The sequence below is a fragment of the Siphateles boraxobius genome, unplaced genomic scaffold (assembly GCF_051911475.1).
Source record: "Siphateles boraxobius isolate OS27281-9 unplaced genomic scaffold, OSU_SipBor_1 66, whole genome shotgun sequence".
Classification (NCBI taxonomy): domain Eukaryota; kingdom Metazoa; phylum Chordata; class Actinopteri; order Cypriniformes; family Leuciscidae; genus Siphateles; species Siphateles boraxobius.
Window position 1 is genome coordinate 28,171,109 of NW_027509193.1, and position 23,812 is coordinate 28,194,920.

Here is a 23,812-nt window from a genome sequence, read left to right on the forward strand (position 1 = left end):
AACGTGTTATTTAGGTAACGTTAGCCAAACACAAAGGAAATTATTATGCAATTTGCTCACAAAAAGGGAAGCGCAAAATCAGATTGCATTTCAGAGAATGTAGCTACTCAGTCTTATTTCAGTCTCAAAATGTAAAAAAATGTCCGTTAAGACATCAGTCCGAAACAAAAATTATATTAAAATGTAGGCATATGCTTTCTTATTTTTTTATTAAAAAAAATTGTTTTTTACATCTCTGCAACACAGAATGTAGGCTATGTTTTCTTATTTGTGACCCTGGATAACAAAACCAGTCTTAAAGGTATAGCGGAGGACATAGATATCATATATAGACTAGATGCCCCATTGGCCGCTGTGGCGCAAGAAATGCGGCCGCCATCTTAAACCGGTCATACTCCTATTTGCGTTGCATAGCAGCAGTAGATACCAGAGCACTGTGCAGCATATTCCTGCTCAAATCGGCGGACCATCACTCGGGGATTACTTTTCACAAGTAAGATTTAACATTTAACATTACCGTACTATTGTTTGTATTTTGTGAGTAAAATATTCAATGTGTCCTGTATCGTAGCTACGTGTATGACCTTTGCAGCAAAAGTACCCATGTGAAAATCAGTTCGGTATTCAGTGAGATATGATTAATTAAATGCGCTGGCAGCTCATTGCACCTGCCAAACAGGGTGACCGGTTTAAGATGGCGGCCCCACGGCTCGACCGCGTCAATAGGCAGTAGCGGTTGATAGGGCGTCTATCTATTTGATGTCTATGGCGGAGGATCTTTCCGAATTTTAGAGAAGACCCGCCCTCTCCAATTTTGAAAAAAAATGCACATGCACCTATTAAACGTGTTGAGTGACCGAGGACTCAAGACATGATATGCAATGGAGAAGTAGCTTGTTGCATTTGTGTAATAAATACTGTGGTGAACACATTGTAATTATCGAAAATGAACACACAAGGTTTTAGAATATTTCAGCTTGATACCATTTACCATTTGGTCATAAGGCTACTTTAGACAAATTGAGATGTCTATGCGGTGCATGACTTGTGCCAGGGCTACCATCGCTAATCATAGCTTACATTAACTTTTACTAGCAGTGATTTTAAATGGATTTCTCCAAATAGCATGACAAACTTTACCTGTCTAGAAGAATCTTCGCGACTGCGGCATCAGTGGGAAGCCCAACCTGTGGCTTTAGCGCACGCCAGCGTGTGAAATATTCACCCAAAATCACTCTGGTCTTGTTTCTATATTCTGCAGCTTTTCTCTTCTTATCATACATTTCGTATACATTTTTTAACTTTCGACCCTCAGCCATTTTCAAAGGAATGGCTGAAACCTTAACTCATCACACATAATACACCTGAAAGTGCGCATGCGCAGAAGGGACGAGCACGTACGACGGCCTTACGTAAACATATCACCAGAATGATTGACACTTAGGTGGACCAATAGTATAGGCTACCCACCCGGAAAAAGAAAATCCTCCGCTATACCTTTAAGTAGCACGGGTATATTTGTGGGAATAGCCACCAATACATTGTATGGGTCAAAATGATCAATTTAACTTTTATGCCAAAAATCATTAGGATATTAAGTAAAGATCATGTTCCATGAAGATATTTTGTAAATTTCATACCGTAAATGTATAAAACATTAATTTTTGTGAGTGAATGCAGCACAATCGCGAACATAAATGGACAACTTTAAAGGCGATTTCCTAAATGTTTCGATTTTTTTGCACCCTCAGATTCCAGATTTTCAAATAGTTGTATCTCGGCCAAATATTGTCCTATATCCTAAAAAAACATACATTAATGGAAAGCTTATTTATCCAGCTTTCATGTGATGTATAAATCTCAATTTCAAAAAAATGACCCATATATAGGCCTATGACTGGTTTTGTCAGCAGGGTCACATTTTATTTTTTATTTATTTTTATTTTTAACTAAGCAGCACAGTTTCAGGAGGGCAGACATAGGTTTATTTTTAAATATTTAAAAACAGAAACATTATTTGTAGTTTATGGTTGTATTGAGTGTGATTTAGCCTTTAGGCCCTACAGGAAGAACCGGTATCATCAATGCTGCCAAACCCCTGAATCCGCGAGCTCACTGGCCATAGGGACGCCATGTGGTTGCCAACAGTATGGAATTATTTTGTAATCAGATACAATTTTTTTTCTTTCTTTTCTTGCCATACTATATGCCATACTATATGTGAATAGTCACTGGCAGATCTGGCATGGGTTTAACAATACAACATGGCTTGCAGGCAATATCCCAGCAAACACAAAACATTTTTAAAACGTAGTTGTGTTTGCTTTGAATGCCTTACGTATGGTTTTGATATAATCACATAAAAAAAGCAGGCCTAACTACCATGGTGGCCTTTATAATGTCATAACCTTATGATGACAAAACATATTTATGCTTTGGCCTTTATCTGTTTCTGTTTTAGATCATACCGTGGCTCTTATTGCATTTGTTCAAGGAGTTTATGCCACCTTCTGATTAGTAGGCTAAACTTTTTATTTGTAGATTTGTTTGCATGGTGTTGCAAACAAATGTTGTTTTGTAGATTGTAAATGTAGATTTGTTTGCATGGTGTTGTTTGCAACTTTACATGGTGCATGTGCCATCTTATATTTAAAACGAATCAACATTGCATTGAACATTCCACATTGAAACCTATGATTGAATCAGTCAATTTTGATGCACATGATCCTATTTTAGTTGCCTTTCTGCTAGAAGATCATTTGTCCGATTAATTTAAATTCATCTGAAAATAGTGCTTTTCAGTTGTGTGAAACAGTCTTGCCATGTATGAACAGTCTCAGTGCACTTTTCCACTATTACAATTAGTGTCCCTCTTCATTGCTATATTGTTTTAAAGGTGCAGTGTGTGTGCAGAAGTTGCGGTGACTGACAGGAAAATATGTCATTTGCTGCGTCCCAATTCGCCTACTTATACTACGCCCTAAAAGTATGTACTCTTTTTGTGAAGAAAAAGTACATACTTTTGAGTGTGTAGCAAAAGAGTAGGCAAGCTTTGGGACATACTATCACGTCATCTTTAACGGACAGCTCTGTCGCGTGCATCACCGTAAACTGCCTTGTCAATCATCTCGTCACAGTTAAAATCCTCCATTCAGGGGGGCGCTGTTGGACACCGAGTATGTAGGACGTGTCTTCCTTTTGCTCCGCGAGTTTGTGTTTATTTTAACACTTTAACACAGTTTCTTTTCATTAATTTGGCTGGTGTACATTTGTGACAAGTACTTGGTCAGTTTTGGTGTGTTTTGGGGGAATTTCAATTGACAATGTCAACTTCACGTGGAAACGCGGCTCGCACAGGCCGTGCTAAGGCTTCTCCCTCGACTGAGCCCGCATCTCCGCCGAAGGTGATCATGGACCCGGAGTGTGCGCCCAATTTGGATCACCTCCGGGCTATGTTAGACCAGTTGAAAGGGGACATTTGCGGAAAAATAGACTCGCTGTCTTGCGAGCTTCGAGCGGACATTTCTTCGGTAAGAGAGGAGCTTAGACACGCAATTGAACCGATGCAACAAAAACTTAGCTCTCATGATCAAGCTATCACGGAGTTGCAGCGCGCGTGCACTGACCATAGTGACCTGCTAACTTCACTGGATTCAACAGTTTCCACGCTGAAAGCCGAGGTTAAACTGCTGGCCGACAAATGTGAGGACTTGGAGGGTAGAGCGAGAAGGAACAACATTCGGCTGGTAGGTGTGCCGGAGGGGGCCGAAGGTGGGCGCCCAACTGAATTTATTGCCCAGCTGCTGATGGACTCCCTCGGTCTGGGGGAGTTACCCCTACTCGATCGTGCACATCGCACTCTCCGATCCAAGCCCAGTGATGGTAAACCACCCCGACCCTTTGTGATTCGTGTGCACTTTTTTCACGTGAGGAATGACATTTTACGCCGGGTTAGCGAGGCTCCTCTTCTCCATCAAGGCAAGAAACTGTTTCTTTTTCCTGACTACACTTCGTCAGTTGCGAAGAAACGTTAAACGTCTGTTACATTCGTGTTCTGGAGTGAAGTTTGGATTGAGGTTTCCCGCGACTTTAAAGATCACTCTTCCCGGTGGACTTACACACACCTTTGAGGACCCAGCCACTGCGATGGACTTTGTCAAGGTGAACTTAAAGTCTGGTGTCTCTTCTGGGGCTACAGTTTGAAAGCGGCTGGCAGTTCGTTTGGTAAACTGGGGGTTAATTTAACCCGGTTTCTGAAGCTGTCCTGTAAAAGTTTGTGTCACTTGGACTTGAGTCACTTTTCATATTTTGCTACTGTGTTTGTTTATATTTTTTTATGCTTTATTACAAACTCGCATGAGCACTACTGGTTTGTGCTGTTAACTGAGCGTGTTAGGATGTTTTTGGTAGTTTTTGGGATTTGCACGCGTCTTATTTGGGAAGACGCTTCAGCTCGTGGGTAGGTGGGTGGGTGTGTGAGGAGTTCTCCCTTTTTCTCTCATTGTGTGTTTTGTGTTTTGTTTAGTCAGGTCGCCCATGTTTTAATTTATTTCTGTGACTGTTATACATTCTATGCTGCAGTGTACACTAATACTTGACTGGCATGCAGCAGTGTAGGATGCCTCGACAATCAGGGACAGGACTCAAATTTGTTAGCTGGAATTGTAATGGTCTAAATCAGCCTATTAAACGTAGCAAAGTTCTTCACCATCTTCAACAATTAGGAGCCCACATTGTTTTCCTTCAAGAAACTCACTTAAAATCTTCCAGCCATATCAGATTAAAGGGGAGGTGGGTCAGTCAAGTTTTTCATTCTAGTTTTAATTGTAAATCTAGGGGTGTTGGAATTTTGATTCACAAATCGGTTCCTTTTGTGTGCTCTAATGTAATAGCTGACCCCAATGGAAGGTTTGTGTTTGTAACGGGTAAGCTATATAGTAATTCTGTGATTCTGGCTAATGTGTATGGTCCAAACTGGGATGATGAAAATTTTTTCACTCAATTGATCCTCAAATTACCTGACATGTCCACACATCTACTTATTATGGGGGGTGACTTCAACTGTTGGCTTAATCCGTTATTAGATCGTTCTTCTACTAGACCAGGTGTGCCCTCAAAGTCTTCTAAGACCATTTTGTCCTTTATGGATGAGTTCTCGGTCTCTGATCCATGGCGCTTTCTTAATCCGTCTGGTAAAATATATTCTTTTTTCTCTCATGTACATCACTCCTTTTCTCGTATTGATTATTTTCTCCTGGACAACCGCTTTCTCCATTCTGTTCAATCTTGCTCTTATGATACTATTCTAATATCAGATCATGCCCCGACTACACTGGAGTTATTTATACATGAGCGCGAACGTACCTGCCCCCCCTGGCGTTTCAATACGCGCCTGCTATCTAATGAGGATTTTGTTAAGTTTGTTTCTAATCAAATTGACTTTTTTCTTACAACCAACAGTACTCCAGGGATCTCAGCCTCCATTCTTTGGGAGACTTTGAAAGCATACATTAGAGGTGAAATTATTTGATACAGCAGCTATGAAAACAAACAAAGGAAAAAAAAATTAAAGGAATTGAGGTTACGAATTTCCCAGCTTGATAATATCTATGCGTCCTCCCCATGCCCTAACACATATAAGGATCGTCTCTCTCTTCAGGCTGAGTTTGATGTTCTCTCTACTAAAGAGGTTGAGGAGCTCTTATTTAAGGCTAAATATTGTTATTATGAATCTGGGGATAAGGCGACCAAACTTTTGGCCCACCAGCTTCGACAGGCTTCCTCCTCTCAGCAGATTTCACAAATTAATACTCCTGGCGTCACTACCGATCCTAAAAAAATTAATGATCAGTTTAAACAGTTTTAGTCTTCTTTATATACTTCTGAGGTTGGGTCTGATCTGTCTGCCCTGGATAGTTTTTTTGACTCACTGGAGTTGGTTAAGGTAGATGCTGATATTGCTGAGCAGTTAGAGGGCCCAATCACCATAGATGACTTAAAACGGGCAACATTTTCTATGCAGTCTGGAAAATGTCCAGGCCCGGATGGTTTTCCAACGGAGTTTTACAAGACCTTTTTTGACAAATTAGCACCAGTTTTAATAGAAATGTTCAATGAATCTCTGACTCTTTCTAAATTACCTCAGACTCTAAATCAGGCATCTATATCATTACTCTTAAAAAAGAATAAGGACCCTCTGTCCTGCTCAAGTTATCGCCCAATTAGTCTTTTATCTTTAGATGTAAAACTTCTGTCAAAATTATTAGCTATGCGACTGGAATCAGTTTTGCCTTTAATAATTTCTCCTGATCAGACAGGTTTTGTCCAGAACAGACATGGGTTCTTTAATCTCAGACGACTTCTCAATGTTGTTTATAATCCCTCTACGTCAATGGGGTCGGAAGCCATAATCTCATTAGACGCGGAGAAGGCTTTTGACAGAGTGGAGTGGAACTACCTTTTCTTCGCTTTGGAGAAATTTGGTTTTGGCCAAGAGTTCATTTCTTGGATTAAGTTGCTCTATTCATCCCCTATGGCTTCAGTCAGAACTAATGACACCCATTCAGAGTATTTCCCTTTGCATCGCTCCACACGTCAAGGCTGTCCTCTGAGTCCTCTTTTATTTGCGGTTGCTATTGAACCTCTGGCTATTGCGCTTCGTTTAGAGCCACGCATCACTGGAATTACAAGATATGGTTTTGAACAGAAGGTCTCCCTCTATGCCGATGACTTATTACTATATGTGTCCAATCTCTCTATCTCAGTTCCAGCTGCTCTTGACATACTTAGTTCATTTGGTCAGATTTCAGGCTATAAACTAAATTTGGACAAGAGTGAGCTGTTTCCTTTAAATCAAGGTGCCCAGAATACTGCTCAGGGTTTCCCATTCAAAATTGTTCCATTTGGCTTTAAATACCTTGGTATCCGGATTTGTGACCGATTTAAAGATTTGTTTGATTATAATTTTGCCCCTTTGTTAGATCAGATACGGATGGATTTTCAACGGTGGTCACTGTTGCCTCTTTCCCTAGTGGCCAGGGTCAATTCGGTTAAGATGAATATCCTTCCCAAATTGTCTTATCTCTTCCAATGCATACCTATCTTTCTCCCTCAGTCTTTTTTTCACAAATTAGACAAATCAATCACTGAGTTTATCTGGAACAGGAAGGTCCCTCGTTTGCGAAAGGAGCTGTTGCAGAGACCTAAGACCCTTGGGGGCTTGGCCCTTCCTAACTTGAGGTTTTATTACTGGGCTTCCATCCTTAGAGTAATTCAGCTTTGGATTTCGCTGGAGGGGGCACCAGTTTCTCCTACATGGCTGAGTACGGAGTTGTTTTCTGTTAAACCTGCTTCGTTGACTGCTCTCGTCCACGCTCCTCTTAGCTTTTCTCCCTCCCCATTTTACAATAATATCTTAGTTAAATCCACTTTTAAAATTTGGAAGCAATTTCGACGCTATTTTGGTCTACAGAGTTTCTCTTTTCTAGCACCTTTATCAGCTAACCCTGTTTTTCACCCTTCCTTAATCGATGGGGCCTTTTCTTTGTGGTCTGACTACGGCATCAATGCATTGAGGGACTTGTATATTGCTGGTACATTTGCATCCTTCCAGCAACTCTCCGAGAAATTCCATTTGCCTAGGCAGCATTTTTTTTAGATATCTTCAAGTTCGAAGTTTCACTCGCAATCTTAGCCCCAACTTCCCAAATCTCCCAGATGCCTCTCTAATTGACTCCTTTTTAACCCCATTGCCTACCATTAAGGGTGCTATTTCATGTTTATACAATCTTATCTATTCTTTGCAGCTTACCCCGCAGCATAAAATTAAAACCCAATGGGGGGAGGATCTAGGGGAAGGGATCTCGGAGGATCTGTGGGAGGCCATTTTGCGTCGGGTTCACTCCTCTTCAATTTGTGCTAGACATGGTTTGACCCAGTGCAAAATTCTACATCGTACCCATCTCACTCGAGTTAGGCTTTCTAAAATCTATAATGATGTCGATCCCTTGTGCATTAGATGTCGTCAGGCTCCAGCTACCCATGCCCATATGTTCTGGTCTTGCCCTTTACTACATAATTTTTGGACGCAGATATTTAATTCTATTTCTGTTTGTACAGGGGTTCAATTTGACCCAACAGCATGTACCGCTTTGTTTGGGGTTTTGCCTCCTATTTTGCAGCTTCCTAAATATAAAGCTGACTTTGTAGCCTGTATCTCCTTATTGGCTAGACGTTTGATTTTATTGAGGTGGAAGTCTCCTGCACCGCCTTCTCACTCGTCTTGGATCAGGGACATCCTTCAGTTTGTGAAGTTGGAGAAAGTTAGGTGCTCGATACATGGTTCTTTTGGGGTCCAAACCTGGGGTCCATTTTTTGCACATGTTGAGGGATTGACTTTTACAGCTATTCCAGAGTAGCCACCCTGATTGTCTTCTAATTGTGAGCTTTTTCTTGTGAAATTTGTAGCATGCTGGGATGTTTTTTATTTATCTCTCTGTAAGTGACATATTGGGCTTTTATTTAGCAGTGGGTGACTGCTTTTTGTGTTTTTTGTTTTGTTCTGTTTATTTGTTTTTGGGGGTTGTTTTTTATTTTTTTATTTTATTTTTTATTTTATTTTAATTTTTTGTTAGTTGTATTGGACACTGTTTTGATTCCCGAATTGTTACCTCTTGATTTTGTTATGTCACTGAAAAAATCAATAAACAAATGTTTAAAAAAAAAAAATCCTCCATTCAATCTGATATAATTTCTTACCGTTTCGGAGAGAAATGTTGTAGCTCGTTCATCTGCCAGACGTGGGTCTTTCATGCGGAGACTCTCACTCTCCTCATGTGTTTGCAATTTGAATGTAATGATGCATTTAAAATGTAATGGCTATAAACGTATCTTTACAAAAGTTCACAATGCTGCTGCAGATGCAATATAACGTAGCCAACATTGAATAAATACATTTTCGTCAGGTTATACTGATAATTAATCACTTATACCCCTTTATCTAAACCTCTAGGGTTGCATCAACCGTTTGTAAGTTCTTTCTTAAATTGGAACGTAAAGTCCACACTAGAGGCTTAGTAACTACTAGCTAGTCAGGGGCGTCATGCAAGCCAAAATTCTGGGGGGGGCACAATCGGAGGTAATTGTTTTCTGAAGGTTAGACTAGGCTAGCTATCGATAACGTTACACTAACACAACTGAAGTTAATGCTCTGAATTCGCAGCTAATATCCAATCCATAACTTTTTGATCAAGTTCAAATTTCCAGGTCAACCACAAATAATCCCACTACCTTTTAATATCATCCGATAACTAATTCAATGCCGATTTGTTGCTTTGCCCACTTACCACGTCAAGACCATCTGTAAAACATTGCCAGCTCAACGTGCGAGACGAGTGAGTTGTTTGAACATACACAGCAAAGATTCTAGAGCGCTGATTTGATATACACAGACACCATATTAGGAAAAAGGGGCGGGCTGATGCTGACCGATTTATTACACATCCAGAAGAATCAGGCATGTGATTGGCTAAGGACAAAAAAGCAGGAAAATATACCGATTTTGTTGTTTTATTAACATTAAATAGATAGTTCTCCCAAAAACTTTAATTGTCATCATTTACTCTCTCAAGTTGTTTTAAACCTGAATAAGTTTCTTTCTTCTGTTGAAGTTATTTGGAAGAATATGGGTAACCAAACAGTTGATGTACCCCAGTGATTTCCATAGTATATTTTTCGCTATGGAAGTCAATGGGGACCAGCAACTGTCTGGTTACTCACATTCTTCAAAATATCTTCTTTTGTGTTCAGCACAAGAAATAAATTAATATAGGTTTGGAACAACATTACAGTAAATAAATAATGACAGAATTTTTATTTTTGGAATTTAATTTTTATTACTATCCCTTTAAGGAAAAGCGGCTGCATGTTTATTATTAGGGCTACTGTCTCTTTAAGACCTGTACGCGACGCGTCTAATATACACGCATTTGACAAGCAGATTTCTCTCAATTTTCTCGGTTTGCTTTCAGTTTAGACATAACCAATTCATGTATTTTAATCCAATTAATCCGGAAAAATCACATCCCTGAGAATACATTTGAGTCTTTATAGGCTCTGGTAATTATGGAGCATAATAGGAATAAAGTTGTGACAAAAAAAATTATCAGGGAGGAAAAATCTGAGGGGGCACGTGCCCCCTCACTTTGAATGGGCATGACGCCACTGTAGCTAGTTTGTACCTAACTCTGTAGCCTACTATATTCCTTTGCACCATTTGTTCGTAAGGCAGAACGTTAGTAGGTCGTAAGCTTTCCGTAAAGTAATGTAGTCGCATTATGACGTTTAGTCTCGATGAACCAGTAGCAGCCTTCAAATACGTGAGCAGAAGTTGTGTTGAATTGCCGTGAATTTCAGTTTATCCTTCATTCTAACAACTTTTACCTCACGTTACTAACGGTAAAAATAAGTTTCCATTAAATACGATACTTGATCATAACATAAGTGTTTTTATATGTAAATAACATTCAGAAACTGTATTTGAAATGAAATAAGCATCAATAAATAAATATTGATACAAAAAACATAAGATATTAGTACGTTTATGGATTATGACTGATATTTGACATGCACAACATGGACCGCACACAGCGGCACTGTGTTTGTAACTAGTTAGTTTGTAACTAACTCTTTACTATATTCCGTTGCACCATTTGTTCGTAAGGCAGAACGAAGCAGCTCTCAACAAAACCGCCGGACCCAAGCACGCATGCCCTCCATGTCTGTAGTTTTTTAACACTTTTCACTCGTGTTTGTAGTTCTAACCGAATCCTCGTCCAACACGCGATAGGTTGTGGGCAATATCAGCCGTTAGAGTGTGCATCGATCTGCACTTCGGATTCTGACCGGATATAGTAGACCATCCGGGTCTCTTCGGAACACTCATTTCAACATACTACGATTTGGGACGTACTAGTTCTATTTTCGAATATTGTTTAGGACGGATGGTATGCGAATTGGGACGCAGCAATTGTCTGAGACAGCAGAGAGTAGCCAGTTCAGCAATCAGGTTTCTTTACAAGGATAAATTAAGAAATTATGTTTACTTAATTATTCAGTAAAACTATATGTTATTGTGAATATTTTTGTTACTTGTTCATCATTGTGTCAGTGTTTTATTCGCTGAACTAAACTTGCTTTCTTGCACGAAGAGCAACATAGTAATGACATATTATTTGTCCGTTTAGGGCAACTGTAGAAACATGTCGGCGCATTTCAATGTAAGCGAACCCGAGAAACTGCTCATTCTAAGGTAATTGTAACGCACGTCGCGGCAAGAGGGCAACCCTCACTCTCAAACAGTGAAATGTGCAAATGAGCGTGAAGGCAGTGCACCGCTTCAAGATTTGGACCAGTGAACAGAAGACAAAAACATGTTGTTTTTTTGTTCGTTTGTTCTGCGTTTAGTCATTCTTTTCCTATCAGTTTCACCAAAGACGAACTACTGGACATTAGGAAACACACACCAGAAACCTTTTCTACAGTTTTTGATTATTCGGACGTTTTGCTGGACATTCTCGTCGGAGGGGCAGCGGTGTTGTTCAAACGCGCGTTCAGACGCAAACGCGGGAAGCGAGCCAGCGCGCTGGTTAAACTCCGCGAGCGCGGCCTGCGCACTGCACTCCCCAGTATTCATCTCGCGAATCTCCTATCCCTTCCTAACAAAACGGATGAACTTCTTCTCCTCACCCACACTAACAAGGATTTTTCTAACTCTGCTGCTTTGTGCTTCACTGAAACCTGGCTGAGTGAAGCCATACCGGACAACGCAATACATCTGCCGGGCTTCCAGCTGTTCCGAGCGGATCGCATCGCGGAGCTAACGGGGAAAACGAGAGGTGGTGGATTATGTTTCTACATTAACGAAAGTTGGTGTTCAGATGTAACAACACTGAAGAAGATGTGCTCTCCTAATTTAGAGGCACATTTCATTAACTGTAAACCCTTCTACTCGCCTCGGGAATTTTCCTCTTTCATTCTCGTGAATGTTTACATCCCTCCAGACGCGTGCGTGAGTGCGGCGCTACAACAGCTGGCTGAACAAATATCTGAAACGAAACAAAGGTACCCAGACTCTCTTTTAATCATTCTTGGGGATTTTAACAAAGCAAATCTTTCCCGTGAACTACCAAAATACAGACAGCACGTTACATGTCCCACCAGAGACAGTAATATACTGGACCACTGTTACACCACAATAAGAAATGCGTATCACTCCGTCCCACGGGCAGCTTTGGGGCTCTCTGATCATTGTTTGGTTCATCTCATACCGACCTACAGGCAGAAACTGAAATCAGCTAAACCTGGAAAAAGGACTGTAAAAAGATGGACTAATGAAGCAGAGCAGAATCTACAGGCCTGCTTTGATTGCACTGATTGGACTGTTTTTGAAGCTGCTACCAACGATCTGGATGAGCTCACAGATACTGTAACATCATATATAAGTTTCTGTGAGGATACATGCATTCCTACCAGGACATTCTTATCATTCACTAATGATAAACCATGGTTTACTGGGAAACTCAAACACCTTCGTCATGCCAAAGAGGATGCTTACAAAAGTGGGGATAAAATCTTGTATAACCAGGCCAGAAACAGATTGACAAAGGAGATCAGAGTTGCTAAAAGGAACTACTCTGATAAACTGAAAAAACAGTTTTCATCCAACGACCCATCATCAGTCTGGAATGGCCTGAGGAACATAACCAACTACAAGTCACCATCCCCTCGATCTGTGGACAATCAACACCTGGCTGACGATTTAAATTCATTTTACTGCCGGTTTGAAAAGCCCTCATTCACACCACACACCCGGTCTGATCTGCACTTCACACATTCATCATCACCTCCTGCACTCCAATTATCACTCCCCCCTCCTGCCATCCAACCTGAGCTTAAGGTCTGTGTGGAGGACGTGAGCCGAGTCTTCAAAAAACAGAAGACTAGGAAAGCCTCAGGCCCAGACGGCATCTCATCTGCTTGTTTAAAAGCCTGCGCTGACCAACTGGCCCCAGTCTTCACGCAGATCTTCAACAGATCATTGGAGCAGTGTGAAGTTCCCTGCTGCTTCAAACGCTCCACTATCATTCCTGTCCCCAAAAAACCCAAAATCACTGGACTTAATGACTACAGACCTGTCGCTCTCACGTTTGTGGTCATGAAGTCGTTTGAAAGACTGGTGCTGGCCCACCTGAAGGACATCGCTGGACCCCTGCTGGATCCCTTTCAGTTTGCTTACAGAGCAAACAGGTCTGTGGATGATGCAGTCAACATGGGACTGCATTATATCCTGCAACATCTCGACAGACCAGGGACTTATGCAAGGATCCTCTTTGTGGACTTCAGTTCGGCCTTCAATACCATCATGCCTGGTCTTCTCACAGCCAAACTGACCCAGCTCTCCATACCATCCTCGATCTGTCAGTGGATCACCAGCTTCCTGACGGACCGGCAGCAGCGAGTGAGACTGGGGAAACACACATCCAAGACACTCACAATCAGCACTGGTGCTCCCCAAGGGTGCGTTCTCTCCCCACTGCTCTTCTCCCTGTACACTAATGACTGCACTTCTAAAGACCCCACTGTCAAGCTCCTGAAATTTGCAGACGACACCACTATCATCGGTCTCATCCGAAACGGTGACGAGTCTGCTTACAGACTGGAGGTTGAAAAGCTGGCTGCCTGGTGCAGTTATAACAACCTTGAGCTGAACACGCTCAAAACAGTGGAGATGATCGTGGACTTCAGGAGGAACAGCCCAGCACTCCCCCCACTCACCATCATGAACAGCACTGTGGAAGCAGTGGAGTCATTCAGGTTCCTGGGCACTATCATCTCTCAGGACCTGAAGTGGGACAATCACATTGACTCCACTGTGAAAAAGGCCCAGCAGAGACTGTACTTCCTTCGCCAGCTGAGGAAGTTCAACCTGCCACAGGATCTGCTGATTCAGTTCTACTCAGCCGTCATTGAGTCTGTCTTGTGCGCTTCCATCACTGTCTGGTTTGGTTCAGCTACCAAATCAGACATCAGGAGACTACAAAGGACAGTCCGGACTGCGGAGAGGATCATTGGTGCCCCCCTGCCAAACCTCCAGGACTTGTACTCTTCCAGAGTGAGGAAGAGAGCAGGTAAAATCATCACAGACTCCACTCACCCTGGACACCACCTGTTTGAACTGTTACCGTCAAGACGGAGACTCAGATCACTGGCCACAAGAACATCTCGGCACAGGAACAGTTTCTTCCCACAGGCCATTTCCCTCCTGAACAGTTAACACTCCTCCCAAGGCATATGCCTGTAAGTGCAATGCTCCCACTGTTTAGTGCAATATCCCACAACTCAGGTGATACTTATATGTAGATTTATTTATTTATAATATTCAAAACACTGTAAATAGGTTCATAATCTGTAAATCTGAAAATGTCTATTCTGACTAAACCCAACTGTGATAGTTTTATTCTCATATATTTATATTTTTATTTTTTATTCTTATAATTTGTAGTATTATGTTTCATGTTGTATTTGTATTTGTATATGTCCACTGGAAGCCTCAGTACCAAAACAAATTCCTTGTGTGTGCAGCACACTTGGTAATAAAGCTCTTTCTGATTCTGAAAAAAAAAAAAAAAAAAAAGACCAGACTCGCTCAAGAGACTGTCAACAACAAGGGGAGAAGGAAATGGCTACAACACTGGCTGCGTTAGAAACAGGTAAGATGAAGTTATGACGTCACTTTGTAGGACAACTCAGAAGTTAGCGGCGCATGGGTTCCCTCGATCGAAAAGCTATGCATTTTCCCCATAGACTTTTGGAAAATCGCAAAAAATAAGATCTGTGTTCAAGCAAAGAGTTGTGACCCTTACACGTTTTGTCTATCAAGATAATCTTTACAAGTTAATCCAAAATATATACATTTTGAAGCCTATATAAAGTTTAGAAAACCACAAGCAGACACAATAAAGTTTAAAAAACCACAAACAGGTTATAACTGGTGTGTTTTATGTCAGAGATCAAAACGTGAAAATATTTAGAGGCTTTATTAACCACAGACCTTATTTCAGGCGATTTATTACAAAAAACCCATAGACTTTAGGGCGAGGGAACCGGAAGTGCAAAAATGCTAACTCACTTCTGCGTTTTGGCCAACAAAGTGACGTCATAACTTCAGCACTCTATGGAGTCGAGAGTAGGCGGCTGCAGTGAGAGGAGGAGTGAAAAAAGCGCAGGCAAGCCGGACAGTTCTCGCTTCTCGCAGTGGATCTGACACCTGCGAGATCAATGATGGATATCGTGGGATTCACGCTCGTGCACAGTGTTGCTAATAAACTGGATGTAATTTAAGTTCTGTTGCTTTTATATGAAAATAAATATAATGAACAAGACACCCAAAGTACTTGTTATTTAACATTCCAAATAAGTGTTTATCAATCATTTTTTCCTTAATACAGACATAAGCTATGTGTTTTTTATATATATAATAAAATTACATTGCATAACCCATAGAGATCACACTGTCCGAGAGTTTGGGAATATTCACACATAACATATACTCATAAAACATGATATCCGAGTTTTAAAATCAAACATTTTAAAAGAGAACAATACATCAAGGTTGTTTAAACCAATCAACATTAAGCTGTGTCATCAGCAAGTCGTTTCCCATCATGCTTTTGATCAGCGCAGTCGGTGGAGAGCAACTGCGCCGACTGCAGAATCCGACACGTGCGCCTTGCGCTCGCGAGAGCTTTTTGACACACGTCAGCATGACATCAGAGCTTAACATAACATAGATGTTAAAACTTCATGCTGATTTGTACTCGGCTTTCGCCAAGATAAGCACCAGCTAAGACGTAGCTTTACAGTAACCTATGCTTCTCCATCCATTTACGCTTCTTTCCATCTGGTGACGTGAATCTCCTTCTGTCTGGTGTTAATAGTGTATTTGCGCGTCAGCACACACAACGGCTGCAACCACAGTGCGGTCCCCCCATAACAACCCTCTGGATTGAGCAGTGTAGGGAACATCTCTAGGGTCTTCAAGTGGGCACCTTCCGTCCTCAGTGTTTCGTCGACTAGCCCACGACACCTCAAGAGGGCTCGACAGTGACTCTGGCGTCCCAGAGTCACCCCCCTCCGTCCCCCACTCAACTCAGCCCAGCTTACTGACTTCTACTTCCCTCTTGCTGCTGAGACCTAACCACAATCTAACAATCTCTCCGCAACCCAACCATACGCGCCAACCCGTTTGACTAAGGCTGTCGAGCCCCACTGGTGCGTTAATATGCAGTTTCAGTGGCAACGGTTCCGTATGGCATACCACCTACCGCAAAACACAATATCTGCCCAACATCCCGTCATTCACGCAATATACACAGGAACGTAATGACTGTAAATACTATACAACCTATACAAATAAACCAACACCCTTCAAGTTTTCAAGAATTCTACACGCAATTGTCTTTTCGAATTGAGACATCCAAATGAACGAATCTTTTTTCGAGTCATTTCGTTCGTTGAATGAAAGAAATGACTCCGAAAAAGACTCGTTCAAAATGAACGAATCTTTTTTCGAGTCATTTCGTTCGTTGAATGAACGAAATGACTCGAAAAAAGATTTGTTCATTTGGATGAACGAGTTCGAACAGGAGAGTCACGAACGACGGTACGCGCTCGTGCTGTGCAAGAGAGGGGTGATCAGCCTGTACACAAGCGTGATTGACACTCCTAAGACATTCGTTCTGACTCTGATTGGTTGTTTCTGACCGGGAGCGGTGTATTTCTGCAAATGGCAATAGAACCACTGGAAGGAGCCAGAGGAGCTTGATTTTTTTCACAGATTATCTGTCTCATATTCTACTTTCAGGACATAATGACAGTTTTAACAAATATTTGTTTACAAAAGCTACCTACTGGAGCTTTAAGTAAGGTCTTTATACACCACTGAAAACTTCTTTTTCAAGGTAGTGACGAAACGCGCTCTGGGTAGCACTGTTTGTTCGCTGTCGGCTACGGTAGAAACATGACGACACTGACCTCCATAGAAGGGGGTGCCCGCGGTTATAAATGTCTCATTCTGAGGTAATAAAAACATAACGGTTCATTATGCAAGGTCTTTATACACCACTGAAACTAGTTATGGATCTTATTGCATATATGGCATCAGGGAGCCACTATCAATATGCGGGAGACTCCCGGAACTTCCGGGAGACTTGGGATGTCTGTATTCATGTAGCCTTTCGGAAACCGGGACATTCAGTGTCCCGGGAGAGTGGATAAATTTCCTTGGACAGTTTATTTAAAAGAAGGACAATCCCGGTAAAACCCGGACAGGTGGCAACCCTACTTCGCGCCAATTCCACCAAATGCATAATCAGGCAATTTATTTCACCGCATCTACATCTAATTCTTTTTTTTAACGCTCAACTTTTCAGCTCCACCTTTTCTTTTCTTCCCCCTATCATCCATAGACAAATATTTGTTATTATCTTATCTGCTCAGAGAAATTCGCTGTACCGGATCAATCTGTCTCTCTCTCTCTGTAAATTAGACAACGTGAAAGGGGGCGTGTTTCAAGATGGAGGAGACCAGATCCATTGAAAAAAGTAGACCAAACCAAAGCCAGTCTACGAAAAGCCTGGCCAACTTCCTATTAAGTCCTATTGTACCGAATTTTGGTTGTAGTTCCACCAGAGTTCCACTGGGGGGCGATCGTCCGAGTGCTAAATGAATGGGAGTCTATGGGGCTATTTGTCTCTTTCACCTTATTGCCGTTGAGAACTCTCAGATTTGAATGTAGGTTTTGCAAGTTCAACATGGGTTATATGTCGAAAGTTGAATGAACGAGTACTTATGTCCTTTTGATTTCTTACAGGTTGAGTTGTTGTTGCCCATAACACGCTAGCATTCTGCTAATGGACGCCGTAAAGCAGTTCTCTGGTCGTACGATGTGTATGACGTCATTGACATTTTAAAATACTTTTTAAAGCAAATAAGTGACTCAACAAAATCTAACACACAGTAATCTGTAATTTCTTTGCATCTCCTTTCAAAAACAACATTCAAATTACTAGACAAAAAATTATATCCTGAGAAAAGGGGATTCTTAGGGGTATATCTCCATAGACTTCCATTCATTCTGCACTCGTCCTGTGAGCGTCCTCATATGGAACCAGAGTGGAACTGCAACCAGTTCAGAACCCGGAAGTTTACTGCGTGTGAAACTTATCCCCATATTAGACATTAGGCTTGTTCGACTTGAACCGGCGCTGCACAGACCGATCGGTTGATGACATCAAAGTACCGCGAGAGCGATTAGAGAGCAGACGGCTCCTTATGCTTTTGAATCGCTCTCGCGGTACTTTGATGTCATCAACCGATCGGTCTGCGCAGCGCCGGTTCAAGTCGAACAAGCCTATTATCTGACCAACCAAACAGGGAGGGAGGGCAAAACAGTCACATGCAAACAAAACACACTCCTTGTCGGCCGCGGCCCGACTCACTCATTCATTTGCATAGAAAAGAGATGTAATATTATGATTTGCGTCATTTAAAAAAAAAAAAAAAAAAAATATATATATATATATATATATTGGTGTACCGTGGGCCGGCCCACCGGGAAAAGTCCCGGTGCTCCAGATGGCCAGTCCGCCCCTGGTGACTTGACTTGAACGATTTTTTCCCTGCTAAGTGTGCAGGATGCAGTGTACACTGCGTAGGAACCCAAGTCACGTGATCGGATACGGAAGTATTGTTTCTAGTGCGACCGCGCGAATGTTGAGCGAAATTGACAGTTCGGCGGTACAACTTTGAAAACAGGTAACGTTATGTGAGGAGCAGATCAAAACTGATCACAACATCAGATCAATAACTTTAAATGTTTAATGTAAATCTGTCTCGGTCAGACTACGAGTCGGTGTTTGAATGCCCGGACAAACGCACGCTTGATTTGACGTAGCATGTCGCTCATCTTCGTTCGTAGCTTGCAGTATTTTTGTACATTCGTGCTGGAAAGACATGTATATTAATGTATATTACCACAAATCCTTGCTCACACTAACAGCAAAGAATTGGTCGCAAGACTGTTGTTATAAAGACGGACATCTAAAAACGTTAACATACGGTTAAGTTACAAGCTATTAGTACAGAATAATGATGAGACCTAAAGATGAAGTACCATCTGAGTCAAATAACGTTAGATCTTAAAATGACTGCCTGTGTCCCATTACCGTGGGAACATCATGATATTTTAACTAGCTATTGTTTAGTTGAACTTAAGTATTGTCTTGGTAATACATAAGGGTTCTCCTGGGCAGTATTTGCAAGTTAGAGAAATTTTGTTAATCAAGATATGTGTTTTCCAGCTCAAGAGGACATTAACGTTAAGGACATGAAGCAAAATGTCCCGACCAATGGCAGACAGTCACAGGCGCTTCTTGCAGACCATGATGAGCAATGGCATCATCAGTGCATCTCAGGCTGAAGCACTTCACAAACACTGCTGTGAGACCCATGGAGGTATGAACACTGCAAGCAATGTATACAAATTCTGTTGGATCATTTGTTTATTATTTCATTTTTATTCTTTTGTTGATGTTTGTGTCATACTTGGAAATTGAACAACTGTATATAAGTCCTCTTTGAATTATGCTTCTTTCTTGAATTTCTAGCGCACTATGTGGCAGACAGATTAGATGATTTCATTAATGTCATCAACGCTCAGCTTCAGCCCTTGTTCATGTACATCAGGAAAGGCATGTCTGAAGAAAATGGACTGGAGTATTATGCCTTGGTTGGTTGAATCTAATCGATACACACATCTTATTAATTTATGTGTTTGATATTATATTAGATTTATGCATTATTAATATATATTAGTTATAATATTAATGTTATAATAAACTTGTGTTTTGACAATATAGTATATATTTTTTTTATAGTATAAGTCAAAACAGAAATGACAAATACTTTTCATCTGTTATTTAGGTAAACATGACCGAGACAGACATAACAAGAATGGCGTCTGATTATGCAGATAATGAACTGGAATTATTCAGAAAAACGGTACGTTTATTCACAAAAAATGTATTATATTTATAATTTTATAATATAATATATAATTTTTTGGATCCCTCTGACCTGCAAGACATACGTTATAATTATGAAAACACTCCAACGAAGGCATCAGAAAACCATCATAGCAAGTTTATTATTACACATTTGAGTGATTCTAAGAAAATAAAGTTGTTGCATCCATTCACAAAATTACTCAATTACCCAAAGATTTGGTAGAGATTGGGAAGTATACTTGGGATCAATGTCCTGCTGGAAAGCGAAATCATTCAGTGAAACTTCAGTTTTATGTACTGAAGGCATCAATCTTTGCCAAAATGGCCTGATACGTCAAAGAATCCACGACACGGGTCACATGGTCAAGATTTTCACTTTCTGCAGCAGCAAAGCACTACATCGACAAAGTGACCCACCTCCACGTTTGACCCTTTGGATGGTGTTCTTCTGGTGATAAGTCATGCCTTTTTGTGTGCCAGACATACTGCTGTCCCATGGGCCCAAAACATTCCAGTTTGGTCTCATCATTCCATAAAACATTCTTCCAGAACTCCGCAGGTCCATCCAAATTCCTTTTAACATATTGAAGTTATCCTGTTATGTTCTCTTGCTCAACATTGGCATTCGTTGAGGTGTCTGGGCTTGAGGTCAATGCTTGTTTTGTGTTCTTATATTCTTCATTGAAATGTTTTTTCCATCTTAAATCATTTAATCTATCAAGTCTTTAGCAGTAAGCCAAGGTTTTCAATCCTCTTACTCCTTATTGATTTCGTCTTATTGATGAAATTGTGCTCTTTCTTCCATGCCCTGGAAGGTTTGCTATGGTACCAAGTATTTTAAACTTTCAAATGATTCTGCCAATAGTGTCTCTAGGAACTTTTAGTGTCTTGGAAATGTTCTTGTTGCCATAGCCTTTTTGATGTAACAAGACAACTTCTTTTGTGAGAGCTCTTTTGTCTTTGGCAATATTTGCTACATAAATTCAGTACATACATTAGCTAATACATAACTAACTAAAACATACTCTCAATTAGATTTAGTTATGTTTACACGACAACAATGTACTAAAAATGGAAAAGCTTTTCCTTTTGCGTTTTTTGCGTACAGACGCTAACGTTGTCAAAACAACCGTTCATACAGATCTGCGAAAAAGACAAAAATTGCTGCATTTTGCTGCCAGGCCGGTAGTTGGCAATGTGACTTTGTAAAGAAACACTACTCACCTGTAGACTGAACACTTAAAACACATGCGCATAGTGATACCGTAGTGAAACTTGCACTTTGAAATCTGATTTCAAAAATTTGCATTTGCAAACTGGCTTAGCTGTGTTTTAACACAACCATACTAGTAAGTGATTTAGCGTTTGGGGGTTGAATAATTATGACATGAAAATAATCCTATAACCGATCCTATTACTAAAACATGTTGGTTTTATTTATTTATTTATTTTTTAAATATGTCCTGCCGTTGTTTCTTCTGTCAGATGGATCTGATTGTGGACTCTGAAAGCGGCTCTGCTTCCTCCACTGATATTTTAAACTGTGCCGACAGCCTCCGGACAAAGAAACTGAAGAAAAAAGAAACCGAGCATGTCTTAAACAAATTTGTCCAGGACAAATGGTTAAATGAGGTATACATTTTCAGATATATTTGATTAAGTATTATAAATAACTCACTACCCTCAAAAACAATTAATTCTGTTTTTGTTCTTTTGTTATGCTACTTTAGAAAGACGGTGAATACACTCTTAGTGTCCGCTGCGTTGTGGAGATGGAACAGTACATGCGCACAATCTACCCGGATCTCATCAAAGTGTGTCATGTGTGCCACAACATTGCCCTGCAGGTATAGACATACACATACGAGTAAAGGTCATGAACTTTTACTTAATGAGGAAATCCAGGCTTTAGAACTCCATCATTTGATTTCAACTGCAAGCATTAATCTTTAAGGAAATAGCTCATGTTTATCTTGCTTAATAACTGAGTAGTTGAATTTACTGTTAGTTAAGTTGTGTTGAAATTGTATTTCCATAGAATTGACTTGAGTGACTGGGGTTGGCTGACTTATGGCATTTTCAGACATGGGAAACTGCAAACAAAATGTTTTCTTTTATATTCAGTGCCAAATGTGTGAAAACCCAACATGTGGAATCAAGGTGCACCTCCCGTGTGCTGCTAGATATTTCAGAGCACGCAGTGACCCTCATTGCCCATCATGCAATGATTTCTGGCCTCACGAGATTCCAGGTGAGCTGTTGTTATTAAAGAGATAGTTCACCCAAAAATCAAAATTCTGTTATCATTTACTCATAATCAAGCTGTTCCAAACCTGTATGAATTGCTATCTTCCGTTGAACACAAAAGGAAGATATTTTGAAGAATGTTGATGGAACCCATTGAATTGCATAGTATGAGAAAAAAATACTATGTAAGCCAATGGCTACTGTCAACTGTTTGGTTACCGTCATTCTTCAAAATATCTTCTTTTGTGTTCAACAGAAGAAAGAAACTCATACAGGTTTGACTTGAGGGGGAGTAAATGACGGAATTTAAATTTTTGGGTAAACCAACCCCAATTGCTTCATCGATCCTATATTATAACTGCAGAATTGTTTACTTCAGAAGGTTTTAGATATCAAAGTTTTCATGTGTCTTTTTCTTTCTTATTTGCAGAAATGCAGCGTTTCCAGTCACAGAGTTCACAAAATCTACCTTCATCATCCAGAGAGAACACTGCACCCACAACGTCCCGGCGGTCGAGAAGGTCATAATCTCAAATCCTGCTGATCCATCGCTGCAGCTGTTATGGGGATATTTCAAGTGCTTTCTCTTAAGAGTCTAAGATTGTTTTTACATGTATTTTCTATTATTAAAGTATTGTTATTGGATTTTTTAAAGTTTTTCTCAATTCCACTTTTTTTTTTGTTAGAATTTGAATTCAAGATCAAATTGTTTATGCAAATAAACTTTTTTTGCTTTTGTCTTAACTCTTATGGACATGCTTGCTGTAGCTGTAAAATTAGCACATTTTGTATGGTTGCTAAGATAAAAATAAAGTTTTTTTGAGAAGCATATCGTTCTTTCAGTCAAATACCCCTTTTAGAAGGAAATTTGTTCAAACATTAAATTGCTCAACACATGAAATCTTGAAAAATTACTTCGAGTTATTTGCAAAGTTCTTGTGGTTAACCATTCAATTTAGTAATATTTCCTGTGGCCACTGAACCGAACGGAACGAAAGTCAAGACCAGTAGTTCAAATCATACAGAATTGCATGTACGGATAAAATATGTTGCGTGACAAAATCACTTCATCAATCAATCATCACTTCTTTTTGCAATACAATCAGAAGGTATAGTAAAAGTTATTTACATATTCTAGTAGTTGAGAGAAGAGCGATTCAAACTACTTTTTTTGTCAAAAGAATTAAAAATTAGCCTAATGGAGAGCTGTTGGAAATTGTAATAAGTGCTGCTAATAAAATTGGTGTTTCTCCCTTACATTTAGAGAACATATTGTTGTATTGTTTTCCCTTAATTTTTTTAAATTGGTCTAAAAATGTTTTTAAAGAAAAATATTAAATTTACCTCCATAAAACCTGCAGAAACCCTGTATAATTAAGACTTTTCTTATAACATTTAGGACATTTAAGACGTTTCCCCCCGGTTTCACAGACAAGGCTTAA

The 23,812-nt window shown here is 40.3% G+C and overlaps 1 protein-coding gene across 2 annotated transcripts; it reads left to right on the top strand.

The window, feature by feature from the left end:
* The first annotated feature begins 18,668 nt into the window (after positions 1-18,668).
* Positions 18,669-23,199, top strand: nsmce1 (NSE1 component of SMC5/6 complex). Of its 2 annotated transcripts, none has more exons than XM_077213391.1 (8): positions 18,669-18,873; positions 19,419-19,572; positions 19,725-19,846; positions 20,041-20,118; positions 21,609-21,755; positions 21,854-21,970; positions 22,248-22,374; positions 22,801-23,199. In XM_077213391.1, the coding sequence occupies exons 2-8, from the start codon at positions 19,455-19,457 to the stop codon at positions 22,896-22,898; spliced, it is 807 nt and encodes a 268-aa protein (XP_077069506.1). In that variant the 5' UTR covers positions 18,669-18,873; positions 19,419-19,454; the 3' UTR covers positions 22,899-23,199. The 2 variants fall into 2 exon arrangements, with proteins under 2 accessions (XP_077069506.1, XP_077069507.1); XM_077213392.1 differs by having other exon boundaries at positions 18,776-18,873; positions 19,425-19,572.
* The last annotated feature ends 613 nt before the right edge of the window (positions 23,200-23,812 follow it).